The sequence below is a fragment of the Nothobranchius furzeri genome, chromosome 19, assembly GCF_043380555.1.
Source record: "Nothobranchius furzeri strain GRZ-AD chromosome 19, NfurGRZ-RIMD1, whole genome shotgun sequence".
NCBI lineage: Eukaryota > Metazoa > Chordata > Actinopteri > Cyprinodontiformes > Nothobranchiidae > Nothobranchius > Nothobranchius furzeri.
Window position 1 is genome coordinate 11,453,142 of NC_091759.1, and position 22,915 is coordinate 11,476,056.

The following is a 22,915-nucleotide window of genomic DNA, read 5'->3' on the forward strand; positions in this document are numbered from 1 at the left end:
CATGCTGTTACATGGAAATCTGTTTTTAATGAGGATATTTTAACAAAATCAGATTAAAGGGGACAAAGGATCTAAACCAACATTTTGTTGTTTGTGAATAAAGACAGCGTGTGTGGTTAAAAGTAGGATGCCAGAAAGTCAAAGCCGTGCGTGACCGACTTTCTATGTAAACTTTTCATGTACTTTTTAAAAATTTTAATCAAATTAATTAGAGGCTTTGTAATTAATTAATTAATCTAAATTAATCGCATTTTAATCGTTCAGGAAAATGTGCTCTCAAAGCAAAACTTTTAATTAAAATTATGAGACAGAGAATCAAACATTAGACATGGTTATTACTGTAAACTAAAGCTTTTAATAAAAAATGCATTTTAATTATTCAAATGTCACTGTGTGATATGAAACAAGACCCAAATGAACTAAAATTATAATTACAAATAGAAAACACCTGCAAAGTGTTCCTGAGCCTTTAAATAGTCTCTCTGTCTAGTTGAATGACTGAAATAAATTAGACTTTGCACCAGATTCTCATTTTTCCAGTTTCACTTGTTTGTATAATTGGGAGTTTTTATTAGCATTTCTACTCATAATGTAGTAAAAACACATGAATAATAATCCTTCAAAATGACAGTAGAACAGGCACAAATATGATCTAGCACTTAAATGTACTAACTTTTAACACCAGAGCAGGCGTGACATATTCTGAGAATGATCAGGAACATTAACTGGTTCCAGTTGGATGACTGGAGGATGATGGGGAGATAAAAGATCATGGCGAGGAAATAATGATCTGACGAACAGGTGAGCGGACCTTCCTTACATGGGAAGTCCTGATGTCACGTTAAGAAGGGATGCTGCAGACCCGCAGATTCACGCCTGCTGCAGCGAATCTGGTGTGATCTCTAGCCTGATCGCAACTTCCTCGTTCCTCGCTGCCCCGATGCACTTAAGCATCCGCCCCTTAGCTGATGACAGCTTCAACACACCTCGCTGCTTAATGATAGTAATGCATGTGATGTTTGGACAGAGACTCGTCTCAGAAACATATAACTCCCCGACAGAATTAAGAAAATCATCAGAAAAGTTTCAGAGTGTTTCGGTTTTAACTTAAACTTCTGTTTTCAACTTTAAGACACGTTGTTTGTGATTGTCTACAGAGTAGTGAGAACACGGAGTGTTCTTCCAGCGGCAGCCAGGTGCCTCTCGTTTGACTACTTTCATCAACTACTGATTTATTCTGTCTGGTGCTTTCAGCGCTGCACAGTTGTTACGTAAATGTTAAAAATATAGCTTACCGCAACTTTTGTAGTTTCCGGTGCCACCGGGCAGCCGCAGCAGAGACGATCTCTGAAAAATGTCCATGACACGGACTCCGTTGTTGTCTGGAAGTTTTTTTTTTCCAAGTTAAGAAAAGAGGCGGACGTGTTTCATAAATCCTGCATCAGTCCAAGCAAGGCAACTTCTTTCTGTTTTTATTCCGTTTTAGTAGCCATTAGCACTGTGCATTGTTGTGTGCATCAGTGATATTCAGTCTATGAGGAAATTGTGCAATGACAAAGGTTCCGCCGTGCTCGAAATGAAAGCTGCGATTAAATGCGTTAATTTTTTTAACACGTTATTTTTTTCTCATTAATTCATCATAATTAACGTGTTAAAGTCCCAGCCCTAGTTATTAATTTAAAGGATTCGATATGGAATTAATCTCGTTGAGATTCTCCCGAATATCTGAGACATTGTTTGGATGAACTGAGTCTGCTGCCAAGGTTGAGCGCTGATAAGGAAGTAGATAACAGAAAATAAAGTTCACTGTAGTCAGAATCAGGAAGATGTGGCGTGTCCTTGTATGTTACTGCTCATGTTGATCACTATCTACCCGCTAATATAATGCAGTTTTAAATGTAAAAAAAAAATTGATATTTCAATAAATTTTATTTTTTTCTGTAATGAAGTTGCGATTGATTTAATGTGATGAGTTAAGTCAGATTTTTTATCTAAGCAGATATGTATGTGGAAATCACACAATTTGCTGTAAAATGAATAAAACTTGCACTGGTTTTGGATGTTGTGTAAGAACCCTGCTGCAGTGTGCCTGGTTTGTTTTCCAAAATCAAATAAACTCATTTAAATTCTCAAAGCACTTGGCTGGACTTTTGTTTATTTTAAAATCATACTTCAATAATAAACAAATTGTACAAAAATAGACCTTTTATATTTAATTGTGAATGGATTTTACAGCCCTCAGCTCGTCTAGGAGATGGTGGTGTTTAGGGAGCGTAAAGAAATGTGGTTGAGAACAGGACCAAACCAAGTTTCACTCTCTTAAGGGAGTTTATTAAACTAAAAATCACTGCTTTATGCAGGAAAAACAGAAACGTCACAATACACAAAGGTCATCCAAAATTGGGTAAATAACAATGAAGAAACCCAAAACGCCGGGACTAAACCGGGAGAAAAAAGGAAGGAATTAAATGAACACAAAAAGCTCCACAAAAGGGTGAGCTGAACGCTTTAACGAGTATTCTAATCAAACACAGCAAGCTCTATATCACAAGGAAGATTTACCACTACCACACAGGTACCAAACGAGACTTTAACTTCAGGCTGGAGGGAAAAGAAGAACACACACTCTAACACCAGGCCTCTTCTAAGCTTCCCTCCCCGAATGTCAGAAAGAGCTGTCCTTTTCTAGGGAGGATTAATGATTGAAAATCAGCTGCACCTGGCTCAGCTAGAGCAAGGAAAGCAGGTAATGACGAGGAGGCCATCTTGTGGCCACAAAACAGACGGCGTCTGTTACAATGGAGACGTTAAAGGCCCCGTGTGTGAAATTCACAGAAATCATAGTAAAAAGATCCGACTCTTTAGCACCACGCAGTTTAGAGTCGGTATTGCAGCTGTTGGAGCCCCCGAGGATCAAAAAGGTTTTTTTTAATCATTATTTAAAACTTTATTAACAAATATAACAAATACAATACAAAATCGTGTTGCTGTAAACGGCAGCATGTCATCATCTAATTCCAGCTTTCAAGTCAGCGAACAGGTTAGTTGTTTTCATCTAACTTATTTTATTAATTTAATCTAAATAGGTTTTGAATAAGAAAGACTTTTTTATGTCAGTTATGTTTGCTAATAGCAAACAGCAGCTAGTTAGTGATGACTTCTGACTACAAAAAATGACAATATTTTGTTCATTTTATTTGAGAAATGTTATATTTCTATTTGCCATTTTGGAAATATACAAGGTAGTGTAGTCTGTAATTGTTTTCTCTCCGTAAACAGAGTCAGATATCATCCGATGGTTCATCAGTGGAGACAGACAGAGGACGAGGGAGAGGAAGAGGGCGAGGAAGAGGGAGAGGAAGAGGGAGAGGACAGACGTGTGCCAGCGCACAGAGAGGCAGAGGTGTTAGACATGCGACAGAAGCAGGGCAAGCATCCCAAGATGAAGGAGCCGAATTTGCTCAAACCAGCCGCAACGTCCCACGCACAAGAGGAAGAGGCAGAGCTGCAATAAAGTCTAGAAGATCGGCGCTTTCAAACTATCCCGTTTCTCAAGTTTGCTTTTAGAATATGTGTGATCCTCCATCGCTAGAAGTACGGTGTGGCTAGTTTCTTCTTCTTCTTAGTTACTTTGTCAGACTGCATGCTTACAAGGCGCACTTCTGCCCCCTGCTGTTTCTTTGAGGTTACATCATTTAAAAACGCAAACATCAAATGCGAAGCTTAATATGTTGTATGTCCCTAAAAGGTCACTGTATTTTAAGATGGCGCATGCCATATGGAGCACCGGTCTGCTTCTTTTGTCTAAAATATTAAAATATAAAGCTAATAATAATGCTTAGAATAAATGCTTGTTTGAATTATCATTAAAAAAAACAAATTTGAGAATGTGATACAAGAAATTTGATAACTTATAAGATGAAATGTCACACATTGGGCCTTTAAAGTGAAACCAAGAGTACGTCTCCATTTTAGGAGGGACTGAATGCATCCTGGGTAATCATTATCAGAGTAAGAGCAGGAAAGTCCTGAATTACAGGAACACTTCTGAGGTGGATGAAGACTGACACACCTGCCGGTGGAAAAAGGATTTCAACAAAAGTCGAGCCTAACTTAGGTTCAAAATGTCACTTTTCAGCTTTTTGGTCCTTTTGGGGGCTGGGCTGGTGGTCAAGAGTGGTAAGTTGGAGGATTTTTTTAAAGATAATAAACATTAGAAATCAAAAGTGAAAGTAAGAAATTGTGGTGCCGTTGAAAGTTTGACCATGTATTTTTTTTACTAGCTTGAATTATCTGATAAATGTTTAATGTGTAATAAGCACAAAATATGAAATATTCTATATAAATGCATGTAATGTCTACTTTTTGTTTGACAAAACACTAAACAAGGAAAACAAAACATGATAAACTTTGCTGTTCTTGAATATTCCAATACTAAAAATGTAAAGGTAGAAATATGTTAAAAGATCTTTTTGAGACCATAGCAGCTCCTCGTCATGAGTCGACCTTCAGCATCTGGTGTTTTCTGTCTGTGTTCAGAAGAAATGTCTAAATTAGTCAGCATATTGAAAAGAAAGGTACAGTCTTATCTGACATAAGAGATACAACTTAAACATGTTTAGGTGATGTTTGAAAGGTTTTAGTGATTGTGAGAAATGTCACTTATACATCAGACAAGTTAAAGCCACTGTTGCATGATTCTAAAAGGTGGGAGATAAACAAGTAAATGTGAGGCGGTCACTCAACAGGTCTGACTAGATTGTTGAAATAGTGCATCTTGAAAATACTTTTAAGTAGCTTCCTGGTTAGAATCAAAATGATACACACTGGAAAACTCAAGTGACCTGGGTGTGATAAAGTAACTGATATGACTTAGTTATTAATTGCCCTGAACATCTAGTTACTCATGTCACCATGAGCAATTGTTTTTAAGTAAAATCCATAAATTAGTTTTAGAAATCGATAGAAATGGTGTTAAATCTGTCATACAGCCTTAATTGCATCTCAGAAGCTTAACAAATGATTAAAAAATATAACATGACAACTAATCGATAATACCCTTAACCACTAACAAATACTGATTATCATTAAAAGTGATGATCCTTGTTTGTAAACACATTGGCATTACTGGAAAAATGTCTTAAGATGTTTTCTCTGAAAACAATTTGTTTACCTGTGGCATCTTATTATTAAAAATAAGTTTCCACAGAAAGCTGTTTTGTCATGCTGTAATGTCATGAGATGATGCTTGGAATGAAACCAGTGTTGTTCTTGTTGGTTTAGTGTCTTGGAATAGTCACCAACTACAATATTAATTTGTACCAGTCTGTAGACAAAACCTCAACAATAGAAACACACATGTAAAAATTAAAAGTGTTCAAGCCAGTATTATTAGATACTGCATTTGCCACTTCTTATTTCAACTGATATGTTTATTTTATTCAGTTAAATTAGGTTAAATTGTATTTTTATTAAGTAGCAGCAGAAGATGAAGACTGTCATGGTCTGCGTCCTGCGTCTCCCTCATGTTTCTCCTTGTGTCCTCCATCCCTCTCTAGGTTTCCCTTACGTGTCTCCTTGTCTGCATCCCTCCTCGGGTGACTCTTTGTGGTCCCCAGCCCCTTCCAGGTTTCCCTCAAGGTTTCCATCATGTTTCAAGTGGTGCTCGCTGCAGAACCACAAAGGCGGAGCTGCACCAGAAGGTGGAGCTGCACCAGAGTCAGCCCAGCCCATTCCACCAGAGTCAGTCCAATTCCTTCCAGTTGTCAGACTTGATAGCATTCTGGAACCATAGAGGGTGTTATAGCTAAAAAATGCAATATTGAGGACGGAGTTGAGAAGTTAATTGAACAGTTTTTGTAAAGGTTCCATACAATTAAAAATCTAACTTTTGGAACTTTTTACCATGTTATATTGTCATTTCCTCATAAGAAACACGTCAAAGCCATTTTTGGCCTCATTCATGCATTTTCTTCCCATCTCAGCTTCAATTTGGTCTCCTCCCCCGAAGCGGGTCTGGTCTTGGTTCTCAAATCTGGATATTCTGTGAATTTTCTGACAAATTATTTCTGAAATGACTTCTACTGAGACACCGCCAATAAACCATACATCCCTATCTACAAAACACACTGAGTAGGACAATTACATGTAACGCCATTTGCATTTTATCAGGTGTAGTGGTTATGGATTCAGGTTGACACGCAGGGGTGCGCAGGTTCGCCCACCAGTGGTGGAAGTGATAGGTAGTTTTAAACCCCTTTTCTTCATTTCTAGCTACACTTGCCAGTACTATGTTTACAACAATTTACTGGTATACCGTTTAACATATAATGACTAATGTGTTTATTAATTAATTTATTTATTTATTGGTTTATTTAGCCAGTGTGAGTCCATTTGTTAGCAGAGTTTCAACTAAAATGCTGTTTAGGAACGACCAAATTCAAAGAACTTTTAGAGACATAAATATTTTGCAGAAAAGAAACATTACAACTAAAATATAAACAAATTAAATGTTTCAGCTGGCTAAATAGATCGCTGTCGACCTTACAGAGAATCGAACCAGCATCAGCTGAGGGGAAAGCAAAACTTAAATTGAACAATCTTGCCACTGGACTACCAGAGCCCATTCAACAATCTGCTGTGCTGTTGTATGTTAGTTTTGTTGGAGCGGTTGTGGGCAGATATTCGCTAAAATGAATCTTTTCATTTCAAGATATATTCAGGCTTTGTCATGTACCAAGTTATGTTTATCTTGTTTAAATGCAGCATAGAACATAGCATTAACGACTGTAAACTAGTAACAGCCATAATTCATGAGGGGCAGGTTAGTTTGCGATAAAGTTGAAAAACAAAAACGGAAGTCAGTGGGCTGGGCTGAGTTTGCGTGAATGGGCGGGGCTGACTCTGGTGCAGCTCCACCTTATGGTGCAGCTCCGCCTTTGTAGGTCTGCAGCGAGCACCCTCTCTCATGTTTCCCCAAGTCTTCTGTGCCCCTTTCTGTCCCCAGCTCACTCCCGGTTTCCCTCAGGTCTGTCCTAGTCACCCCTCTGTAGTTTTTTATAGGTTCAGCTTTTCATTTTATTAGTCTCCTTTTGTGTGTGTGTTTTCCTTCCCCACTTGTTAATTTGTCTCCCTCTCTCCTCAGGTCAGTAGTTATTTATCTTTGGTTCTCTTGTGCCCTTAGTTTTTCAGGTTTATTTATTTAGAGATTATTTAGAGATTCATAGGTTAAGGCATATCCCTTTTGCTTGGTTTTCCCTTCCCATTTAGTTACTTAATCTCACCAGTCTCTCCCCACGCACCTGCTCCTCGTTCTCCCAATCACCCAGCCCCTGTGTATAAAACCCTGTCTGCGTCTCAATGTGTTGTTGGTCCATTGTTTGTGTCAGCATTGTCTCACCCCCTCTCTTGGTCTCTAGGATTTTTGGAACTCTTGGTCTCTTGTGTTTTGGATATCTCCAGGTCAGCTCTTTAAGTGAGCTCTTTGTTCTCTAGGTCTCTTGGTTTTTCATATTTGGATTTTTAGATTTTCGTTTTTGGTTTCCTGCCACAAAGGATTTACTTTGGACTATCGCTCCTAATAAAGGATTTTACGTTTTCACTACTCCTGCCTTGTGTCATCCTGGGTCTGCATCTTGGGTCCTAACCTCCCCCACCTAACAGTGTGACAGACTGAAGCTGAAATAACCTTTGCTGTGAATGTTTCTAAACATGTTTACTTTTGGTTATATAATCAGAATTATTTTAAATTTTTGTCCTGTAACTGTGTATCAATAAGTTCTAATTGAGATATGGATTGATTATTAGATATTATAGACTTTTATGTCAATAGTTGTCCATTTGAAATATGTTCAGAACAGGACCGAGTACACAGCCTTGAGGGACACCAGTTTACCACAATGATAGTTGAGGATATCAGTCAGGCTTGTTTAACAGCTGGTGTTCTATTATGAAAGGAATAGAGAAGTTTTGATCAGATGTGATAGAAATGACTGCATTGAACGACATACATTTTAAATGCACTTTCTGACTTTTGTTGAGTGCAGTTATTGGAATTAATGTGAAATTATTCAAATAAATCACAGTTAATGTCATAGACGGTTACAAAAAACTAGACGTTCACTTGATTTTTGAAAATATTTTTGCTTATCTTCAGAAACAGAATGTCCAAGATTAACATGTTGTCAGGACTCAGGTATCTCCCGGCTGACCTTCGGACCACAACTCCCGACATGCCCCTCGTGGGGAGCTCCCAGCGTGCTCCTCGCGGGGATTCCCTCCACGTCACAGCCAAGCAAGGCTATATATGGAAGACGCCGTGACCGGCTTCTCATCTCAGTCATCGTTTCTTCCTCACAGAGATACGATCAGAGTAATAAAACTGTTAAATGTCTCACCTTGTTCGTCTCCTTCATCCAGTCTGATCAGCCTGACAGGATGACTGAGATCCGAGTAGATTCGACGGAGATCGATCGTCTCCGCCACGAGAACGTGCAGCTGCGTTCCATGGTAGATCAGCTCAACACCAAGGTGAACTCCTTGTCCGACCACACCCTGCGTCTATCCACGGCTCTCACGGCTCTCCAACAACAGGCAAACGATCAGCAGCAACAGATCGCTGCACTCCAGCAGCCAACCCGCTCTGCTCCTAGGGAGGAGCCCCACTTCAGCCTGCCGGAGAGGTGGAACGGGGAGACGGGGAGCCCCGATGGTCTGCTCGCCACGCTGGACATGCAGTTCGAGTGCCAACCTGGACGCTACCCATCTGCGCGCTCCCGAGTGGCGCATCTCACCTCCCTGCTCTCCGGACGCGCCGCGGAGTGGGCTGCTGCGCTTTACAATTCCAAATCCCCTGCCTGCAACGACTATGCTGCGTTTGTGTCCGCTCTCCGGAAGACCTTTGTTCCCCCCAGCAGCGAAGTGGGAGCAGAGACACGCCTTCTCAAACTCCGCCAGCGAGAACGCTCGGTGTGCGCTTATGCGTCGGAGTTTCGCACCATCTCCGCCAAGCTGCAGTGGAATGACTCCGCTCTGCGGGCCGCCTTCCTGGAGGGGCTGGCACCCTACATCCGTGATGAGTTGGCGGGAAGGGAGCTGCCTCAGACCCTGGATGAGGTGGTTGATCTGGCGCTGCGCATCGACCAGCGGGTTCTGGTTCGACCCAAGTTATCCACGCGTCCACCCAGGACACCGGTGCCTCGCCCTCGTTCACCCACGCCAGCTCCTGTACCCATGCTGGCGGAGGAGCCCATGCAGCTCGGCCACCTTCCCCCCGAGGAGAGACAACGACGGTGGCGCGAGGGCCTCTGTGCCTACTGTGGCTCTCCCGACCACCGACGCCTGGACTGCCCGCTACGATCGGGAAACGGGGGGCCCCACTGAGTATTGGGGTCGCTCAGTCTGGGTCTTCTTCTACCCCTGTCGCTACTAACCGTCTCCTTATTCCTGTCACCCTCCTCCATGGTGAGGCCTCACTCCACGTAAACGCATTGGTGGACTCGGGGGCCGCGGACAATTTCATGGACCTAGATCTGGCAAAACGCCTACGGATCCCCCTACAACCCCTGGAGAGAGTTATACCAGTGACCTCGGTGGACGGTAGGCCTCTCCAACCCTACCCAGTCCGAGACCGAACCCAGTCACTCCGTATGATCACCCAAGGCCACCAGGAGACCCTCCATTTCCTGGTCATTTCTGCTCCCTCTTCTCCTCTAATCCTGGGGTTCCCCTGGCTCCGTCTCCACGACCCTCATATTTCCTGGTCCCAGAACCGCCTGCTGGGCTGGGGGACCTCGTGCCAGACCCACCTCGTTCCTCCTCCATCCTCGGCGGGTCTTCCGGACGGGGGCCCCGGCTCCACACCGCCCCACCAGCCGCTGCCCTATCGGGACCTGGCCGCGGTGTTCGACAAGCGGCGCGCCACCTCCCTGCCACCTCACCGGCCATATGATATGGAGATCAAGCTGCTACCCGGAACCAGTCCTCCCCGCGGGCACCTTTTCTCTCTCGCGCCTCCCGAGACCAAAGCGATGGAAGAGTACATCGCCCAGGCCCTCCAGCAGGGGTTCATCCGACCCTCCTCCTCTCCGGGTGCCGCTGGCTTCTTCTTCGTGAAGAAAAAGGAAGGCGATCTTCGCCCCTGCATAGACTATCGGGGTCTGAACAAGATCACGGTCAAGGACCGCCATCCTCTGCCGCTCCTCACTACCGCTCTGGATGCCATCTCCCAGGCACGGATCTTTACGAAACTGGATCTCCGGAGCGCCTACAATCTGGTCCGTATAAAGGCCGGGGATGAGTGGAAGACCGCGTTCATAACACCCACCGGCCACTGGGAGTACCTGGTTATGCCCTTCGGACTATGCAATAGCCCTGCTGTCTTCCAACGTCTCATTAATGATGTCCTCCGCGGCATGCTGGGATGGTGGGTGTTCGCCTATCTGGACGATATACTGATCTACTCCAAATCCGAGGCCGAACACATCCATCATGTTCGCGCCGTCCTGACCCGGCTCCTGGACCACAACCTGTACTGTAAACCCGAGAAATGCTCCTTCCATCAGCAGTCCATATCCTTCCTGGGCTACATGATCTCGGACGAAGGGATAACCATGGACCCTCAGAAAATCCAGGCGGTGAAGGACTGGCCCTTGCCAACCAGCCTGAAACAACTGCAGAGTTTTCTGGGTTTCTGCAACTTTTACCGCCGTTTTATAAAGAACTATAGCACCCTCGTAGCCCCTCTCACCTCTCTCACTCGACCAGGCTCCCCTGGCCAGCTGTTTCGTCTAACTCCCGACGCCATTCGGGCCTTCCGCCACCTGGTCACCCGCTTTACCTCGGCCCCGATCCTCCGCCATCCAGATCCTGCAGTTCCCTTTGTGGTCGAGGTCGACGCCTCTGACGTCGGCGCCGGCGCCATCCTGTCTCAAGGCGGGCCCGACGACAGGCTCCATCCCTGCGCCTACTTCTCCAGGAAGTTTTCCACCACCCAGCAGAAGTACGGTGTGGGCGATCATGAGTTACTGGCCATAAAATGGGCATTGGAGGAATGGAGGCAGTGGCTTCTGGGCACCACTCGGCCTTTCACGATCTGGACTGACCATCAGAACCTGACCCACATTAAATCTGCCAAGCAGCTTAACCCTCGCCAGGCTCGCTGGGCCCTCTTCTTTGAACCCTACGACTTCCATCTCGCCTACCGCCCGGGAGCCAAGAACCAGAAGGCGGACGCCCTCTCCCGCCAATTCACCCACTCCACGTCCTCGTCCGAGCCAGCGCCAATCCTCCCGGAACACCGCTTCCTGGGCCACCTGAGGTGGCCGTTGGAGAAAGCTATCCAGAACGCCCTCCGGGACGACCCCGCGCCTCCAGAGACCCCCGCGGGTCGCCTCTATGTCCCCACGGCCTGTCGCAGCGAGGCGTTGTCCTGGGCCCACTCATCACGCCTGTTTGGCCACGCTGGTTTCTCCAGAACTCTTAAATTCCTCCAGCGAGCCCTCTGGTGGCCAGGCATGGCGAGGGATGTGAAAGAATACACCAGCGCCTGTGACGTCTGTGCCCGCTCCAAGAACCCCAACCAGGCCTCGGCTGGTGCCCTCCGACCTCTTCCGGTGCCCAGCCGCCCCTGGTCCCACGTGGGGCTGGACTTCGTCACGGGTCTCCCGCCGGTAAATAACCTCAACACTGTCATGACGGTTACGGACCGCTTTTCCAAGTCTGTCCATTTCATCGCCCTTCCGGGTCTCTCCTCAGCCCAACGCACAGCGGAACTGTTCCTGGAGAACGTGGTGCGCCTCCACGGGTTCCCAGTCGACGTGGTCTCGGATCGGGGGCCCCAGTTCACGGCCCGGTTCTGGAAAGCTTTCTGTCGGCTGATGGGAGCATCGGTCAGTCTCTCTTCAGGCTACCACCCGCAGACCAATGGCCAGACGGAGCGGGCTAACCAACAGCTGGGTCGGTACCTTCGTTGTTTTGTCTCGGCTCAACCCTCGCAGTGGCCTAAATACCTCCTCTGGGCGGAGCTGTCCCACAATCTTCACACCTCATCTGCCACTCGGCTGTCCCCTTTCGAGGTCTGCTATGGCTTCCAGCCCCCGGTCTTTGCCCACCAAGAACCCGAGGTCGCCGTTCCGGCAGCGGAAGCCATGGTGAGACGCTGCAAGAGCGCCTGGATCAAAGCACGAGCCTCCATAACCAGAGCTAACACCAGCTATGCTCACCAGAATCTCCGTCGACACCGTCCTGGTCCCTCCTATGCTCCTGGGGGACAAGGTCTGGGTGTCCACGGCTGGCCTTCGGGTCCGTGCCGGGTCCAAGAAACTCGCCCCTCGGTTCCTCGGCCCATACCCCATCCAAAGGGTCATCAACCCGGTCACGTACCGGTTGCGGCTGCCGGCTACTCTCCGCATCCATCCCACCTTCCATACCTCCCGGCTCAAGCCCTACGTGGAGTCCTCCCTTCTCCCGCCTCCGGCTCCGGCGCCGCCTCCTGCCCGCTTCCTCGATGGTGAGCCTATCTACACCGTCCGGCGCATCCTGGACGCTCGCCGCAGGGGTCGGGGCTGGCAGTACCTGGTGGACTGGAAGGACTATGGCCCCGAGGAACGCTCCTGGGAGCCGGCTCGGTCCATCCTGGACCCTTCCCTGATCTCTGACTTCTGGGTCCGCCGGGGTCGCGCTGGGACTTCTGGAGCCGTCCCTGGACCGGGGGGTCCTGTCAGGACTCAGGTATCTCCCGGCTGACCTTCGGACCACAACTCCCGACATGCCCCTCGTGGGGAGCTCCCAGCGTGCTCCTCGCGGGGATTCCCTCCACGTCACAGCCAAGCAAGGCTATATATGGAAGACGCCGTGACCGGCTTCTCATCTCAGTCATCGTTTCTTCCTCACAGCGATACGACCAGAGTAATAAAACTGTTAAACATCTCACCTTGTTCGTCTCCTTCATCCAGTCTGATCAGCCTGACACATGTCCTTGGTAGCAATTTGTATCAACTCAAAGCATGAAGGCAAAATGTCTTTTAAAATAAATATCTGTTTTTCACCTTTTATCATTTTCAGAACGCCACTCCCTGACCTACATCTACACGGCCTTCTCCCAACCTGTGGATCTCCCGGGTTTCCATGAGTTCACGGCCATGGGAATGCTGGACAACAGGATGATTGACTACTATGACAGCAAAGAGCAAAAAAAAATTCCCAAACAGACGTGGATGTCAGAGCATCTTGAACAAGAGTATTGGGATAAAGGTACACAGTCCAGGAAGAGCAAGCAGCAGTGGTTCAAGGTCAACATCGACATCTTGATGAAACGGATGAGACAGAATGACACGGGTAATGTCCAACGATGAGACAATACCCATTATTATTGATAACCATCTCTTCTATTACTAATGTTATCTTACCTGTAAGTACATTCCATTATTTTATATTTGTTCATTTATTTATATGTTTTTATTTGCCTGTAGATACCCACGTTCTCCAGTGGATGCACGGCTGTGAGGGTGAGAGTCAGGAGGATGGTACCATTAGGTTCATCCGTGGGATGGACATGTACAACTATGACGGAAATGACTTCCTGTCCTTCGACGATGACAACCAAGTTTGGGTAGCTACACTTGATGCAGCTAAAGAAACCAAGAGGAAGTGGGATGATGTTCAAGTCCTGAAGGAATACACCAAGGGTTACCTGGAGAAGGAGTGTATGGACTGGATGAGCAAGTTCAGGGACTACGGGAAAGAGCAGCTCCGAAAAGCCAGTATGTATAAAACACAACAAGTTACTGAGTTTTAACTTTAAGTATTGACAAAAAAAATTATTTAGATGTAGTTAACATCGATCTTTGTTTCCAGGTAAGCCTGATGTGCACCTGTTCTCACAAAAAAGCAAGAGTGAGAAAAACATTATCTTGACGTGCCTGGCCACTGGCTTCTATCCTAAAGACATCATCCTGCAGATCAAACGAAACGGTCGCATCCTTACTGCAGACGATGGACTGGAGACGTCTGGAATTCGTCCAAATGAGGACGACACCTTCCAGAGGAAAGACCGTGTTGAGATTTTGAAGACAGATTTGTCCACTTACACCTGTGAGGTTCAGCATCCTGGCTCGCTTCTTCATGTTCAAAAGGCCTGGGGTAAAAACGACTCCCTTTTCTGCCATTTGCAACCATTTAGTTTCATGAGACATGAAGTTGCTTCAGACTGTGTGACCTTTTGTGGTTTAATCACAGGTCCAGTTTATGGACTCTGATTACTCAAGTAATGCTCAAATGTACAACCAGCAAAAATTAATTTAGTTTTATTTCATTACCACAATTTTTAATTGTTTTGAAAGTAGATATTTTAATTCTATATCAGAATCAGCTTTATTGTCAGTGCCCCAGCGTCCCGAAGCACAGAAATTTAACTCTGCAGTACAGCCTGACCAAGGTTACACACACAGAGCATGTAGAACAAAACAGATACAGGCAGACCACGAGAGCTGCCATTCAAGGCCCTCATTTCAGTTAGATAGGAAAGGGTTACGTGAGGATAAATGAGGGAGGGGAGGGAAAAAAGGTACTTCAGTTACTCCTGACAGGGGGTAGCTTTGTCATGCAAAATGCACCTCAAACATATAAGCACGAACATCAACAGTTCACGCAACATGAGACTCCAATGGGAAGGCATCAGACCACAGATGTCTTCAGAGGCGCTCATACACAGACTACGTTTACATGCAGCCAATATCCGGGTTATGATCGGGTTAAGGTCGGTATTCGGGTTTCTGAGTTGATCAGAATAACCCGTTTACAAGCATAACCCGATTTAAATGAGGACGTTGGGGTAGCGTCAGGACGTATGGACTACGTCAAGACGCAATATGCTTGTATATTTTGCTGTCTTTGTACTTTTGGCCATCAACAAAAGACATAATGTTCATACTTTTCACCAGACCGATAAAGACAGAGGTTTCCTCATTACTCCAAAAGTGTGGTGCTGTGCCGCGACTCGCCATGTTGCTCCCAACTTGTTGTTTACTTCCGGTGTTCTGGCGCATACAAGACGTCTCACTACTCAAAAGACCAAGATTCCTTGCGAACAGAGCATGCGCAGAACACATATCCCGATATGCGTTTACACGACCAAACATTCGGGTTAGAAAAGGGTTACCCCAGGTGTAGTAACCGGGTTTTTAAAAACCCGGTTATGAGCATATCCGGGTTTTTGGCGGTGTTTACATGGACCTGCGGAACCGGGTTATTGTGAATATTCGGGTTTTAAAAGGGTTACTGGCTGCATGTAAACGCACTGACTGTTGAATCACAGGTGGGAGGGAGATCGAGGGAGAGTGAAGAGTACATTGACTCCTTCAGTTGATGTCCTCACCAGGCTAAGTCCACCAATCCGAAGGCAGGGGTGGTAGGTCGGGTTTTCACAGCATCTGTCTGCATTCCTTCGCGGGGGATTTGTCTTCTAGCAGCTCAAGGCTACCTGGGCACCAGATTCAGATCGGAAGAATTGTTTGGGTCAGGCAGAGATAATTTTCTCTCTGCCTTTCAGTCTTTAACTGATCATTCCAGTCCCTCTGTGAATCTAATTTTTGGGTTTAAACTTGCCCATACCGTGCATTGACTTTCTCCAAGATCACGTCCATTTTGCGTACTAATACCGGGATCGCAGCTAGAACCTCTAGCTTACGATTCACCTCGATTAACGTCCCAGTCTGAGCAGTTTCCACACGGAGACTTTCCATGGGTACGGGTTGCCCTTCAATCGCTCCTGTCTTCCCAATTTTCCAAAATATCAGACAACCTCCCACTCCAAACAGAAGAAATCCAGTAATTATCAGCCTAAAAATCCACACGTCTTCGATGTCCTCCACGGAGAGCTGGGAGAGGCATATAATATCCCACTCCTTCCAGGAATCCAATATATACCCCACTGGGTGCGTCCCCTGTGGACAAGTAGGAACCCCCCTGCTCCATTTTCATAGTTGAAAAAATCTTGTCGATCGCCTTGAATAACTAGTTCATCAAATCCATGATTAATAAAAATAGTTTTAGGAGGAATGCAGAGAAGCGCTCTGTAGTCTTCGAGTGCCAGAAGAAGATAGATTTTTAGAGGCAAGATTAATAAAGTTAAATTACACAAGGCTGAAAGAGATCAGAAAATTAAACTAAAACTCTATATTTTCTTTTGTTTAGATCACACTCTGCCTGTGGAGGATGGCAGCACACCCATTATCATCGCTGTTGTTGTTGTAGCAAGCTTTGTGGTTATCGGAGCCATTGTGGGATTCGTCCTTTATAGAAGGAAGGAGTGCAGAGACCGTAAGTTACTATTGTTTTGCCATATCATGTAAGCAAACACAAACATTGGTAATATCTGAATATAAAGTAATTGTTGAGTACCTAAAAGGTTCCTTTACAACGGTACAAAGTTAAAATATAAAACTGTTTGTTATGAGGTGCAAAAGTTTATTACGGGTTATTATGAGGTGATCAAAGATCGCATTGAAGGGTGGAACTGTAAATCACTATGAGATAAACGGGATTTTTACCAGTGCGATTAGAGTCTTGGATTAAAATGATTTACACACATATTTTCTGTTTCACCAAACATAGTTTTTGTTCACAAATTGAAGGAAAATTTAACTTTCGTGTTTTTTTGTATGAGAATCTCACATGCTTATGCCACATTACATCATGTTTACCAAATTGGACTGGATCCTGTGTACTGGCATAATTTTAATACATGTTTTAGTCTCATTAAATAAAAGTTTTCAATGTTTTTTTTTAACTGGTCATGTGAATGTAAAAAATGTATTTCATTTGTTGTCTCTCTTGACAGGTTGTAATGGGAAGAGTCGTAAGTACTCTTGAATATGGACAGTTCCTAATGTTATTTTTCTGCTTTATTTTATTATTTTATTTTTAACACACATAGTTTGTCTGTATAAGTGTTAACTCTGTCATTAATGGGTTATCCAGAATCCTCTACAGATAGTTCTCCAGATCCCTCTCCAGCTTCTTCTCTTGTCAATATGCGAAGTAAGTACACCTATATGTTTTGGAAACTGTTATGTTGATTCATTCATTTATCTTCTGTAGCACTTAATCTGGACTAAAGTCAGAAAAGGGGAGCTGGTTCCTGACTCCAGTAGGTGAGAGGCATGCGACACCCTGGTACAGGTCTTTAGTCCACCACAAGGACAATCAGGGACAACCAAACTCCTCAGAACAGTCTAGTCTCCAGTTAACCTGAACGTGCATGTTTTTCTTTGCCTGTGTGTCGGGGTAACTGGAGTACCCAGAGAAAATGCATGCCTGCATGTTGAGAATACGCAACCTGCACTCAGAAAGGCTGCAGCTAGTATTTGAATCTGGAACCTTCTAGCTCCAAGGCAGTTGTGCCCTTACTGTAACACCTAATCTTGAGCATTCAGCTAAAAAATAGTTTTATATTGTAGGACTTTAAACACTCCTGTTATTTGTCTGCTATTGATTTGATGAACTTTTGGAATAATTGTAATTATGACTGAAACTCAACATGGCTTGCCAGGAAAAAAAGGCACAAGTAAAAAAATGCAATGATGTAACAATCATGACAATTCTAACCATTTGTGGGTTTTGCTTTGAGTTTGTCCAGATGTTAACACCTCATCTAAGGACAACGGTAGGTGTTTTCTCATCAGATCTGAATGTACGTTTAAAAGCAGACGACACACATGGATAATGTTTACTTGTCTTGGTGTTTTTGTGTGTGAACGGAACAGCCAACAATCCAAAGCCTGATGATGAGAAGAAGGCCTTGATTGAAAGTAAGTGACTTTTAGTATTATCCAGTCTTTTAAAATAATAATAATTATTATTATTTCCTGTAAGAGAACACAAACATTGATAATAGTTGAAAATATTAATATTATTATAGCGTTCCTCAAGGTTCCTCTGCAGCTGTACAAACGCTAAAACACTAGACTTGTTTGCTGCCTTTGCACTTTATGAGGTAGAGCATGAGTAAACACCAGAAGGGTTAGGTAATGAAAGACACACCCTCAGGTGAACCATCTGCCTCGGCAGTAAGTTGATCAACGGCATTATTATGGGTTTTGCCCAAAGATCATATTGAACGGTAGAACTGTGAATCATTATGAGGCAAACTGGTTTGTAACCAGGATTAAACTGTTCTCCACATTTCAGTTGACATTCTCCGCATTACACCAACAGTTTTATTATAAACAGTACAGAGAAACAAGTACCCATAGTGTTCCATACCATATATATATATATATATATATATATATATATATATATATATATATATATATACTTAATGAAGTATCATTACAGTAACATTTTCCAATTTGTAGGATAGGATAACATAATTAGGTCACTATGATAAATGACTTTGAGGCCCTGTCCACACGTAGCCAGGGATCTGCCAAAACGTAGATATTTTTCTACGTTTTGGCCTGTCATCCACACGAAAAAGGAGTTTTTTCACACGAAAACGGATCTTTTTAAAAACTCCGGCCAAAGTGAAGATCTGTGTTTTCTCCGTTTTGGGTGTCTGCGTGTGGACAGACAAAACCGGAGTTTTAAGGTCCGCAACGTCACTTTCCGCGACACAAAAATGCTGACATCACGTGTGCGACCTGTGTTTACACTAGCCGGCATCATGGAAGCCTTCAGAGCTGCGCTCTGTCACTACCCGATCCATCAATTGTCCAAGCGCTTTTTGCTTGTTTGTGTTTGCAAGCGGAATTACTGCTCCTTGCGGAAGACCACAGACGAAGGATGAGGTTAAGAACGGGGGAAGTACTGCCGCCTACAGGTCTGGCATGTCCTTAACAACGTATTTATCCGGGTACGTGTGGACAGAGTTTGTTTTTAAAACGCGGTGGTGTGGATGCAAGTTTTTTAAGGGGCGGATATTCGTTTTTAAAAAACCCCGGCTACGTGTGGACTAGGCCTTAGTTAATTTTTTTGTCTTTTCCAAACCTTGTCCTTTAATCCCTTAATCCCTATGTGAATGTACTCTGTTGACTTTTGCCGATTCTTATGTTCTTTTATTTATTTTTTACTTTGATTTTTTTTTCCCCCACCCAACGTCAATGCAGCATTTCAATACACTGGGGTACGTCAGCAAATGTGTTAACTCTGTCATTAACAGGTTCTTCAGATTCATCTCCAGACTCATCTCAGAAAACTTCTCCAGCTTCTTCTCTTACTAATGTGAAAAGTGAGTACACTGGTGGGGAGTAATTATTCATTCAGTCACCTCCATCCAAACTTTCTATGTATTTCTGCTTTCTCATTCAGTCACAAAAAAAAAAGGTTTTCTTACGCACGAGAGTATCATTTTTGCACCACATTACACCAAATTTACATATATTTACATCAAATTGGAACTGATGCTCTGTTTGAGCATCCTTTTAATTAATGTTTTGATGAAGACTCTCTTTAAACTGAAGATTTCCAGTTTGTGTATAAGTGGTCACTAGACTGTGAACATTTTTTTTACTTTTTGATGAAGTATTTCAATACAAAACGGTAGACCAGTGAATATGTGTTAACTCTGCTCTTATTAACAGGTTCTTCAGATGATTCTTCACATGTTGATGTAGAAGGTAAGTAAATCTGTGGGTTCACAAACTATTATTGTATAATTTGTTACGATTGTTCTGTACATGCAATAAGACACAGTTTTACTGAAGGGAATACAATACAGTTTAAATTTAAAGCAATTTAACAGCTCAACTACAAAATCAGAGGAGTCGTCTGACAACTCTGCTCGTGAAAATGAGGATTTTCATCCCTCATGTTTAGATTCATTAGACACAATTAGTAGTTTAGAAAAAATAAACGAAACCTACCTGCATGTAGATTTATAGCATATTTTACACAACTGCAGCAGTTTTTAGTAAAACAAGACACGTTAAAAAGTGAAAGTTTTGTGGCTCCTATGAATTTAAAGAGCAAGTCACCCCCCAAATCAACTTTTTTTCTGATAAACTATATAAATGCGTGTCTAATCGTGCTGCAGACACGTGTAGTCAATAGTTTTGCACTTTCGTGCATTTTAGTTAAAATTGTAATTTTCTGCCTAAAACTGTCAGTGTTGTGCCGTTGTCAGGTAAAAACTCTGCACTGCAGCTGAATTTAAATCTGCCAACGCTATTGGCTAAGAGGTACCCTAGAACGTTAGCTGGTACCATATAGGGCTGCTTAATTAATTGAATTTTAATCACGATTACGATCTGAGTTTTGAATGATTATAAAAACTAAACAAGCCGATTATTTGCTCCTCCCACTTGCGCTGCCCCGAGTTGCAAATGAAGCGCTCCTCCCACAGTGTTGCCAACTTAGCGACTTTGACGCTATTTCAGCAGCTTTTCAGACCCCCTTCTTGACTTTTTAAATTGTAAAAGTACCTAGCGAACACCTCAGAAACATTTCTGGTAACCCTTAGCTACTTTCTGGATAATTGTCGTCGACATTTCCTGCAGGTTAGCTAAACACTCCGCCTGCGCTCCCGACCGTTCTTCAGGACACTAGGAAAGGGAATGATGTAGTGATGTGTCGGTCGCTAAAGAAACAGCTCTCGGAGCCGGCTCCCTGTTGGATTAACCAGAGTGAGTGACACACACCGTACCTGCGGACTCCTGAGACGCTAAAAACCGCTAAATGTGCGTGTGCTAAACACACGTGCAGCTTGCCCCTGATTGCTATGAGACCGGGTTGGGGGGTGGGGGGTGCAGCTGTGGTTGGGACAATTATTACATTAACTGATGGACGACTTGTAAATAAATAGTTTATAAATAAGGTAGAAATAAGTTCCTCACGCTGATAAATAATCTCTCTGAGGACACGGTGCTAGTGCACTCTCCTACAGCACCTTGACACGACTCAATAAATGTTATGCAACATTTTGTGAACATCAATTTATTTGCGTTTATTTGTTATAAATGCCACTGTATAATTCTTGTTGTCAGTATTTGCAAGATATTGGTATTTGGGTCTGTACTGGTTAGACTTAAATGAGTTAAACCAAGGTCTATAGCCCTTGGGCCATAAACTATGAGCTATAAGTATATAGGTCTTTCTATACTCGGAATCAGGAGTTATTTTAGTGATCATCTTGTTTCTTATTTATTTTTGTCCTGATTGTGCCCTGAGCAATTTTATGCTGAATAAAAACAAATAAAATCAACATGAATTGAAAAATCGTCTTAAATAATCGAGATCTCAATTTCAGTCACAATAATCATGATTATTATTTTTGCCATAATCGAGCAGCCCTAGTACCATATGATGTCACAATGTTGTTGTGAGCCTGTGTGTGTGTGTGTGTGTGTGTGTGTGTATTTGTTAGTGGCTCTGCCCTCTTGGTCCGCTAGGCCAGAGCACTTGTTGCATTTTTCAAACAGGAAGTGGGAGTGGAGTAATACTCTGATAGGGGGTGACTTGCTCTTTAACAACACTAAATCTCCACAGGTGACGGTGTCTGTTAGACCTGAGGTCTGGATCCACGTCTGACCTCCAATCCTACCTGTTTCTTCAAACTGAGGGTGTGATGAAGGAACTGAGTAAAAAAGGAAACGTTGAAGAATAATTGTGATACATTAATTGAAGGAATGTGATGAAAGGTATGAAAACAAGAGTTTATCTTATTGTAATAAGATGATTTATTCCTGTGATGTAAGTTCAACATGTAACAATAAAAGCACTTGAAGATGGTGCTGTTTTAGAGGCGTATTACATGTAAAACGTGAGGAAAGTCCTCAGATTAAGTGGATGAAGGATACAGACAATAACGCATGAATGTTTTGCTGCTGGAGTGACAGAAAAATTGTCACACAATTCAGCACATTCATACAAACATCGACCTGGAATTTAAACAGAACAATAAACTTTCATGTGACTTGTTTTTTCTTGTCGTGTATTTTACAAGCATCTGTTGAAATGAAACACAATGATAATAGTTTCTATTCTGTATTTTTTATACTTTTGCTGTTTTTGTCATTACAATTTTTACTCCAGGCTTTTTTAACACTAATATTCTGTATTACAACTTTTACTCTTTGGAATAAACGGTGCCATGGGTTGTGAAAAGGCTTTAAGAAATATAATGAATGTGCTACTTCTCTTAGATATTTAAAATGATCAGTGTTGTTGTAGCGTCATGAATGGCCTCTAATTTGTGACAAAGGTCACATTTTCCCAGCTGGGTCGACTGTAACTTTGCCCCACAGATTAAACATGCCAGGAGCCATGATGTCTGCTGAAAATCATCTTTATCTGCTGCTGTTCCGTCCCAGAATGAAGGACACTTCAAGTTTCACAATAATAATTTTAAATAATAATTTTAATAAACTTTTGACTTTATTACTGGTATTACAATCATCATAAATAATCTCTTGGTTCAGTATAAATGTATTTTAATTACTGAAATGACTTATTATGCTTTGGGTATAATTATGATTATGGTTGATAATCGGTTATGGTGTTCAGCAAACCAGAAGGTCATCTCGCACGTAACCAGCCTCATTCAGAAGGAATATCCAGGGTAAAGGGTAAAATCATCACGTCTTTTACTCATGACCAAGCTTTCTGATGCTGAGAGGGCGTGTTCTGAGGGTTTTGTTAAAACCGAATTCCAGCAGCAAAAGTTCAGTTCTTGAACCGTACGAGGAGACGAGGGAACGGCCGCCCGAATCTCTACTAAGCATTCTGTCACGCTGATAGAATTGCCCTGAATAAACGCAACGATAACCAGCTGACGCAAAACTCCTTCAGAGTTATTGATTTTGTGACGCAAATAGTTCCACCAGTCGAGTGACCCAAGGAGACCTCTCAGGACCGATTTGGTCGCACTAAGGTCATTCTACCAACCTCGTGCCTGGAGGAAACCATCTCCACCTGACAT

At 43.5% G+C, this 22,915-nt stretch overlaps 1 protein-coding gene across 5 annotated transcripts; it reads left to right on the forward strand.

The window, feature by feature from the left end:
* The first annotated feature begins 3,756 nt into the window (after positions 1-3,756).
* LOC107394428 (H-2 class I histocompatibility antigen, L-D alpha chain) lies at positions 3,757-21,916 on the forward strand. 5 transcript variants are annotated; one of them, XM_070547638.1, is made up of 13 exons: positions 3,846-4,179; positions 5,559-5,742; positions 13,063-13,335; positions 13,470-13,760; positions 13,855-14,139; positions 16,192-16,317; positions 16,838-16,855; positions 16,978-17,037; positions 17,627-17,662; positions 17,763-17,807; positions 19,160-19,228; positions 19,581-19,616; positions 21,484-21,916. In XM_070547638.1, the coding sequence occupies exons 1-13, from the start codon at positions 4,057-4,059 to the stop codon at positions 21,498-21,500; spliced, it is 1,563 nt and encodes a 520-aa protein (XP_070403739.1). In that variant the 5' UTR covers positions 3,846-4,056; the 3' UTR covers positions 21,501-21,916. The 5 variants fall into 5 exon arrangements, with proteins under 5 accessions (XP_054600979.2, XP_070403739.1, XP_070403740.1 ...); XM_070547639.1 differs by having other exon boundaries at positions 17,636-17,662; XM_054745001.2 differs by having other exon boundaries at positions 5,559-5,640.
* Positions 21,917-22,915: the final 999 nt, after the last annotated feature.